General features: G+C 35.5%; 1 protein-coding gene across 1 annotated transcript in view; it reads right to left on the minus strand.

Annotated features, from left to right (window-relative positions):
• LOC140325387 (BPI fold-containing family C protein-like) overlaps window positions 1-7923 on the minus strand; it is a 13385-nt gene extending 5462 nt beyond the window's left edge. The window contains exons 1-6 of the mRNA XM_072403210.1: window positions 7913-7923; window positions 7061-7216; window positions 5267-5330; window positions 4371-4431; window positions 3154-3245; window positions 2396-2572 (exon numbers count right to left, since the gene is read on the minus strand). Coding sequence (XP_072259311.1) covers window positions 2396-2572; window positions 3154-3245; window positions 4371-4431; window positions 5267-5330; window positions 7061-7216; window positions 7913-7923 — 561 coding nt within the window. The remainder of the gene's footprint in view (window positions 1-2395; window positions 2573-3153; window positions 3246-4370; window positions 4432-5266; window positions 5331-7060; window positions 7217-7912) is intronic.
• Between the last annotated feature and the right edge of the window lie 1256 nt (window positions 7924-9179).

Here is a 9179-nt window from a genome sequence, read left to right on the forward strand (position 1 = left end):
GGCTTTATATTATAAGAGTAAAATGGCTGTGGAAATTTGGCAGTGGGACAGGTTGTCCTTTTTAGAAGATTTCCTCTCACCTCCTGTCCCCAGGGACAACCATAACATTTTGAGATCGCCATTAATTTCTGTTCTGGTAAAAAATACTTATCAAGACAAATAGATGGTGTGAGGCAAAAAGAAACTGATAAATGATGGAAAAGAGTTGAGTGGATGCCAGCATTTACTTTCTTCCTTGATCCAATAGGTTGACCCTTAATTTATAGGATATATGACAGATTTATATTATATCCCCCATTTTTTTTAGCATATCAATCCCAAAATGCATGGTGTCGTTACGATGGATTTTTTTTTCAGCTGGAAATTCTGGGAATTCTGAGGGTGGGTACACTCTGTAATGTAACATTGGAAGGAGCCATGATTGTCAAACTAGGCATTTCTCTTGATTTGCATTACAAACAGTTCACTCTCTTTGTCCTAATTGCATTAGGAATTGGTATTTTTCCATGTTTTATTAGAAACAAAATCCATAAAGATAAATAGTGGATAACTCCTATTACTTAAGTAATTCAAATGTGTATATCTATGCCAACCTCTTAATTAGGATAAGGATAAAAAAGAATGAAGTCGAAAGAGTTTTTTTTAACTCAAAAGTTGTTTATGCTTTTGAACTTTAATACATGATTGCCTAAAAAAACTTTATTTTACTTTTTTATTTTTATTAGAAACAATGCCGGTATTATATCTAATCTTCAGCAAAAGGGCAAAAGAAAGGGCAAAAACTTTTATTTTTAATTTTTCAACTTTAGTTTCAGAAGTGAGAGGGATCCCACCACTGCAATGGTTCCATAGTTATAGAGAACACCTAAAACTGTCTTTTTGGGATTGCTTTTGCTATTTCTTCAAACAAGTATTAAATATTTGTTCAAAAATGAACAATGATGTCATGGACATAAACTAAATAAATATTTGTAATAATAAATATTACAGGGAATTTCAAAGAGACATCTCATCAACGTTCATAGCATTGCCTTGAAACTGTTGTGGTGACCCAGATAACTTGATGGCAATCATATTGAATGTCTTCAAAGGTTCTCACTTGTCCAGATCATTGTATATCTAGTAGTTAGTCACATTTAACTGACTTCTTCAGTTAAATGTGAAGTTAAATGTTTTGTGGCTTTCCAAATGAAAAAGCAGCTTGAAAAGCTGCGAAACATCCTCACAAGTCCAGTTGTCCATAAGTTTAAAAAAGTGACAAGGATATTGCATTTTGGATCTACAAGCACTTTCAGTAACTGAAGTAAATGTTTTAAGCCACACAGCACTCTGGACTTTGCTAGCGTTAGAGCTAGGTGTAAGGTTCAGATCTAGGCTAGGATACTATCCGCATGGAGTTTGCAGGTTCCCCTTGTGTTTGCACAGGTTTCCTCCAGGTACTCTGATTTCCTCCCACATCCCCAAAACCTGCAATTAGGTTATTTGGCCACCCCCCAAAAGTGACCTTAGACCGCGATAATGAAATATCACTATGGTAGGGGCATTAGATTGTGAGCTCCTTTGAGGGACAGCTAACGACATGACTGTGGACTTTGTAAAGCACTGTGTAATATGTCAGCACTATATATATACTGGATAAAAATAAATCCTTAAATGAACCCAGTGCAACCACCACATCAAACAACTAGTAAGCTGAAATATGTTTTTTGTTGGGGTTGGGGTTGGGGTTTTGTGGGTTTAGATATTCTAAAACTATCTCCGAATTATTTAGGCATCTCTGTTAAATGATAGTAGCACTCACAAAGTATGTTGCTTTTACATAACCTTTTAAGACACCTTAGCAACATCCAACTCACAGCCCTCCACCCAATTCTTTTGGTTGACACCCAATGTTCTAGTCTTCAACTCACACCAACATGCCCATTACGTTCAATAGCAGCCTCTGAACCTTCCAACTTTCTTATACTTCCAACTCCACCAATGTTTTAACAATAGACAATGTCTTGAGTCATTCATAAACTTATTTTAGTAGGCATTGTGGTGAAGTGAATGAGTAAGCCCTAAGCAGTAATTAAAGCTGTCAGTGGTGAATCTGTAATAATTTATGTTTTGCAATATCATATTTACTTTGTAGGCAGAGAGTGTTGTTATAAAGTAGCTGAACCATTATCTAATAACAGTAAATTAATAGACAATATTATTTTCAATCTCTGCAGATAATGATGGGGAAAAGCAAATCTTTATAGCCGGATGAACAAAAAAATCTCCAAAGAGAAATAGCTTGCATTACAAAAACATGATATAACCTTCTATAGAAAAATCACAGTGCTATTTGAATGGTTACCATGAGCATTACCCTTCCTTTTTTCCAACGGGTACGCTTAAAGGTACTTACTGAGGCATTGGAAAGCATGGTGTTCAGAGATCCACTTGAGTAGTAGGCAGCAACAAGGGAATTAATGGAAGCTTCAGATATTCCAGCACAAGACCTGTTGGAATTCTTAGCTGGGAAAGTAATTGGAGCTGGAGAAAAATCCTCTAATGTGGTCACATTAGGTACACGGAACTGACCCTGTAATTAGAATGCAGTGTATTATAATTAGACATATTTCAGTTAGTTAAGAGAACAAAACACAAACTTCAAAGGCAAACAATTATTGCTTTTAAAATGTGGCAACCTTGGCGTCCTCCATTAATATAGTATTTTAGCCATAATGCTAGTAACTAGTTTATAATTTCACAGATTTTCTTCATTTTCTCTCTAATTATTCCTTATTCTACCCAAAACTAACTAAAATATGTGTTGTCTATTCAATATGAGCCAATCTGGATTCTTTATTCTCCAATCAATAGACGAAGGGGCTGTTCCTTAAATCCTGCTGCTACAGTGATGGCCAAAGACCTGACTGGAGTGTTGGGATGGCTAGAATAACAAAACTGGGTGTACAGAACAAGAAAATCTTTTAGCAAATTAAACAATTCCCCCATGCAGCATGCTTGTACCTAACAGCTTGCATAAACTTGCAGTTGTTGGGTATTTGCCATATTTTGCCATTTTGTTCATTGATTTGTTGACATTACATCAAAAATGTTTGCAATATACATCTTGGAAACGGCCCTTTAAACCCATGGCATGTGCATTGGAATTTTTACCTTCAAATTCAGGTCAGCATATTTGTCAGAAATCTCTGGATTACTTGTAAGTGATAAATCAGCCTCAGTATTGGAGTACATTGTGAAATTCACTGCAAAAGGTGAAACAGCATAAATGTTTTGTCTTTCTATTTTAGTAATTAAAGTCATACAGAAATAGATAAAGATAAGATAAGATAAGATAAGATAAGGACAATTTAATCATCATATAGTTGTAGTACAGGTCTATTTCATGAAGAAAAATGGACTGACGCATAGATGAAAGATAATTCTTGGTTACTGCCCATCACTTATTGTACTTGTCATTATAACTCAATAGATAGATTTAAAAATAGATTTACTCATTGCACTGAATCATCAACATTAGGGCTGGTCTGATACAAATGAAGGCAAAACCATAAATATGTCTGATAATGCTGCATTAAGAGGCCCGTGATTCTCCAATCTCCATCTCAGAGGGAAATGTTTTAGTAATATGGTATACTTATCACTTTTATCCCAATTAGGGCTCCCAACAACTACATATAATTTAAATATTGAAATGTCTTTTTGCTGTTTCTACCTGTCTTGTTCAAAAAGAAGTCAGGTGATTCTGGGCCCTGTAACAGTCACATGGCCTCCTTTGATTACAGAGGAGGTCTACAGTTCTCTATAGACAATGCAGTACAATATGACTTACCGGTAATTTTTTACTTGCATTTTGTGCCCCTTGATTTAAAGGGCAAGTCTAAATTTCCAGAGTTGTGTTTAGTCATAATAGAAACCCTACCCATATCCACCAGCTCCCATTTATTTTGGATCATTCCACCCAAATAATGGGGATAGATCTAAAATGAGCAGAGATGGGTGTACAAACTTCTACTGTACTCTTTGAGTTGTGGACAAGCTGGCATCAATCTCCCTATCTCAGTTGACTTTAAACCATTCAGCAGTATATTGCCAGGAACTCTCTATGAAATGTTGAAATTCAGGGATGAAACAATGCAAATGAACCGAAAACAGTTAATGCTGGACCTGGGTCACTGTCACTGATTGAAACCACACCATCTTATGCAATAAATGCTTGCAAACTTCTTCCATTTATATAAATCGCACAGCTTGGGACCACGGTTGATCCCTCGGCAAAATGCTGCAGCAGACCCCAGGTTTGAAATTGCCTGTATTCTATCAGATGAGTTAGTGAGTGTGTGTAAAGTATGTGCGCCCATATCACTCACAGTTTAAATTCCTGAAATACTCATCCCAGCCAAAAATTTGTGTTCTCAGAGCAGAACATAACTAAAAATAAACAAAAAAATAATTATTTCAATTACAGAAAATTATTTATTACTATTAATACTAATTAATTAATATTTTTTATAACTGCTTTAGTTTACAGTCACTGATTACACTATGTTTAAAGCTTTTGTGAGCAAAAAAGATAATATAAACTGCTTTTTACCTTTGTAAATTCTTTAAATATGGTCAGGATATTGTAGAGCAAATTTAATTATGTAAAGCCAGTAGGAGCAGCCTTAGTCTTCGTTTCACACGTCTTTCAGTAAATGTATAGCAATCTGCTCTAAAAAGCCTATTTTCAACAAAGCTCTGGGGCTTAGGTTCAGTTTTCCCATACTAGTGACCCATTCCTTATCTTATATTTTTTCAATAAAAACTGATGTGCTGTATCTTCAGCTATCCCATAGTGCTCTGGGATTCATGTGCCATTTAATAAAGGTTCATTTGTAAAACTAGGGCTGTATACATATGTTACACAATTGAAAGTAGATCTACATTTACTTTAAAACCTAGAAAATTCAAATGTATTTTGTTTTAAACATGTTTAAAGATCAAATGTTTGTGATACTTTGTTTGACATGCATTTTTTACAAGAATATGCTATTATTTCTAGTACTGACAATTGTTTGACTTGTTGAGGGTGACATGTTGTGTTGACTATTTTTGTACAACTGCAGTGAATATAACTGGACCGTCTGCCATAGATTCGTTAATCTCTATTCTTCACTGATCTTGCATAAGAAGCAGACATGTATGTTCTGCCCCAGAGTGAGATTCTATACCTAATATGCATACATTTTCTTGATTCATATAAAGACCTCACTGTTTTTCATACCTGCTGGGTAACAGTTTTTTGAAGAACCTCTTCTATGTGTGGCTTAATAGCATCATAGACATAACTTAAAACATGCAATAGAAAAAAAAATAGTATTAATTAAACTACATTGTCATTTTAATGGAATTACAATCATAAAAAGTTTTACTCTGGCTTTGTTAAAAATCAATATACCAACTTATTAACAATATACTGCAGTCCAAACTTTTTTTATATATTTATTTAGAATGTAGATGGTTTAGCTTTTCCTTCTCTTATAGTATATTAGTCTGTCCTGTCATATTGACAACTAGTATTGGTTCAGTCTTCATAAGGGCAAGAAAAATTTAAAAAATTCCCCATTAAGGACACAGGCAGTAAAATTTAGGTAGTTCGAAGTGTTAAAAGAATGTGTTGGGAGCAAATGTTAGAGTGGTTCTGTTTAAGTTTCTTGAAATTTCTTGATGTTGGATTTTGAGATGCAGAAGTCTAAGACCGTTATAGTTATGTTGTTGAATCGCCTAGTCTGGCTCCTCCTGGTGCCAGGAAATCTCTCCAATGAACAGTAAAGATTGGGACTAATCCTTAGAGAACCATGTTTTTTCCCTACCCAATCATTGGGATTGGCAACACTATGGTAAGTTAAGGAAAGAAGATACATATCTGACAATTCAGGGAATAGGAGAGACAATAAATGATAGGCCTGCAAACAGTAGGAGAATTTTAGCTGGCCCAGATTAGGGCCACACAAAGCCTGGGGCCTAGCTGTCCTTAAGGTCTACATTTGGCTGGAGGCTATATAAAAAAAGACAAAACTGCAACACAATCTTGTCTAAAGTAAACCTGTACTTTGCCCAATTTCAATACATGTTCACTTGACAGACCTGCCTCCCCCTTTGTTGATGATAATAGGAAAATAAAGTATACCTGTGTACACTTTATGCAAGTCCTCTTTGCTAGACTGAATATTTAAAAAGAACATATCACCACTTAAAGATCCAAGAATACAATAAAAAAAAATCCAACAATAAAAAAAAATAAGGATTCGGCATGACCATTTTACTAATAAGCTCAAATCACATCCGCACATGCAATTTAATTACTACATACCAGCCATTGTAATACAGTGACTCATCTAAAATTGAAAAATTAAATGTTTATCTGATTTATTACACTCTCTGGCAAGATTGGTTAGCTAATTATGAGGTATTTTACAGATTACTGATCAAGTTACCAGGTGTGAAGGTAACAATATCTTCTGCCCTTGAAAATGATAACAATTTAAAAGAAACAACAAGCAATGCAGTTCCTACACTAATGTACATACAGAGCCTATATGACTTTTTTTTCTATAAACAACTCGTTTCACATAAAGGGATTAATAAAAAAAAACATGCCATACAAAAACCAAAGAAGGAACTTGTCACGCTTAGGGAAACAAAGCCAGTAGAGGGCGCTACAGCATTCACAAAAATGGTGTTTTTTTATGTACCACTATATGCAAAAGTATTCATATACTGTAAGTCTAAAACCATTTGTACTGTATGTTCAAATAATAGGTAAAAGTTACTTAATACAACCACTCCACCATTCTGTGAAACACGTTAGGTGGCACAGTTCTTACTGAATGGGCCAACAATGAAGAAATAACCCAACTTCCCTCAATACTCTTACAAGACACATACAGGAATCTCTGATACAAAATATTAAATAGTTCCAAAACTAAGTCCGTTATTCCTCCTGAAAATCTTTGTGTAATATACATATACTTTAATGACTAACATATGACTAATAGCCAAAGTTTGCTTCTCTTACCTTATTCCACTTTGCATTTGAAAATCTATTTTATTAATATAAGATTGGCAGTCAAGCATAAGCACAGATGGCACTCCAGGATTGATCCGACGAGCCCCCAAGAGCATGACAATGGATGCTCCATTTATTTTTAACTCCACTAATCCGTTATCTTTTCTGAAATTAAAATAATATACATATTAGTAGAGGAAACTGATTCTTGGGTGGAAAAAAAAAAAAATAGGTAGGCTGGCATTGTTAAGCTGCTTTTAAACATCATGCAGTCTGTAATGCAGGACCTTTTTTCATCACCTTTAGTTTTTTTACTATATTAGTGACCCAAAGAATTGAAGAAAATTATTCTGCAACTAGTCTATTGAGAAGTCTATTTGTCAGTGATCCTGCCAAACTCTCGTATTATCAATTAGCAAATTGGTTTTAAAACCAGACCAGCTGGGCATCTTTTCTTAGTCCAATGCCTGCAGATTGGTCTAATTGTTAAAAGTAATGGAAGTACAGGCAGATGTGGGACCTTCACAAAATCCATCATATATATATGCATCATTACAATACAAAAAAAGCAATGCAATTGTTAACAAAGTTAAAAACAAATATTTTTATTGGTCCATTTAGACACAAGTTTGATAATAAGCATTTTTCATTTTTTTTTTTTTTTTATTTCCCTCCTGAAGAGACAATTATAACACTGCTATTTGGCTAATCCATGTGTATACTAAATCATGTGCACTGAATTCAAATCTGAAGTCTGATTCTGCCTAGGATGTCAGGATATTAAGTTAATTATGTGTATAGCGGCGATTAGCTACACTCTCTCTTTCCACAGTATCTAAGTAATCTTGATACATAACTAACATTTGCCTCATAGTCCCATGACATTACAAAAACGTAGTTTTATGTTGCACCAACATATACAATTACACATAATTCCTGTATAACACACATGTACACTTCAGAAGTGTTTCAGGCACTTGCTTTTGCACTTGTGGCTCTCCGCTGTCTCCCGTTGCAGAAACCTGCAGTAGTTGCCCATCATGTTGGGGTTGCACTGGCCTTGATATCTTGTTTCTATAACAGAAATGTCCTGGTGGAACCTCTCCCCTTGTTCATCACTCACATTACCCACATTCAGTGGGCAGAAGTTCAGATGGGAATGTAAGAAATTAATTTTAAGTGACTTTGGGCAGCCAAGTTGACGGTATGCTGTTAGCATGTTGTTCACGAGTTCAGCCCGGTTTTCAGCTCGCTGGTTGCCCAGAAAGTTTTGTGGAGCAAGCAGCAAGTTCAAGTGGGTTTAGTTTGTGTCTGAATGTGGCATCACGCATCAAATTGCAGATTTGGGGACCAATAAAAATTCCTGCTTTCAGTTTAGCATCTGTTATAACTTTTCCAGACTTCAGATACTGAAAACCCATACCATCACGTTCCATTGCAACCACAAAGTTTTTCATTAATCCAAGTTTAATATGAAGTGACAGAAGGTAAACTTGGGCCAATGAGTGATTTATGCTTCACCTTGTACTGGCCAATGTTCAGTTCTTGGTGGCCATTCCTTCGTTTGTAATGGTTGCTGTCATCACGACCGTTCTACAGGCACAGAAAGCACATATCATTTGTATATCCCAATTGCAGGCCAAGAAGGAGTGCCACCACCTTCAGGTCACCACAAATGTTCCACTTGTGTTCTGAATAGTTAATCAATTCCAAAATGACCTCAATGGATTCGTATGTCTCTTTCAATCTCTCGGCATGAGCAAGTGGAACAAAAGGTTTTTTGTTACCTTTATGCAGCAACACAACTTTCAAACTTGCTTTGCTTGTGTCTATAAACAATCTCTGCTGATCTGGTGTGTATTCGCAACCTAACTTCATCATCAGACCACTCACGTTGGTACAGAAGCAAATGTCGTTTTCCAGCTTGTAATAACCTGCAAACTTTGTGTGACAATCACGAAAGTGTGAAGTTGTCGTTCCTTTTTGTAGCAAATTCCACTCCTGGATCCTAATCTGGAGGCTAACAGTTCAGACTTCCCTTTTGACAAAGACAGGTCCCTTACTAGATAATCTTAATCTGACTGGTTTATAAAATGTGGCTTACCCTGTTCAAATTGGGGTTCATAAC

The sequence above is a fragment of the Pyxicephalus adspersus genome, chromosome 3, assembly GCF_032062135.1.
Source record: "Pyxicephalus adspersus chromosome 3, UCB_Pads_2.0, whole genome shotgun sequence".
Taxonomy (NCBI): Eukaryota; Metazoa; Chordata; class Amphibia; order Anura; family Pyxicephalidae; genus Pyxicephalus; species Pyxicephalus adspersus.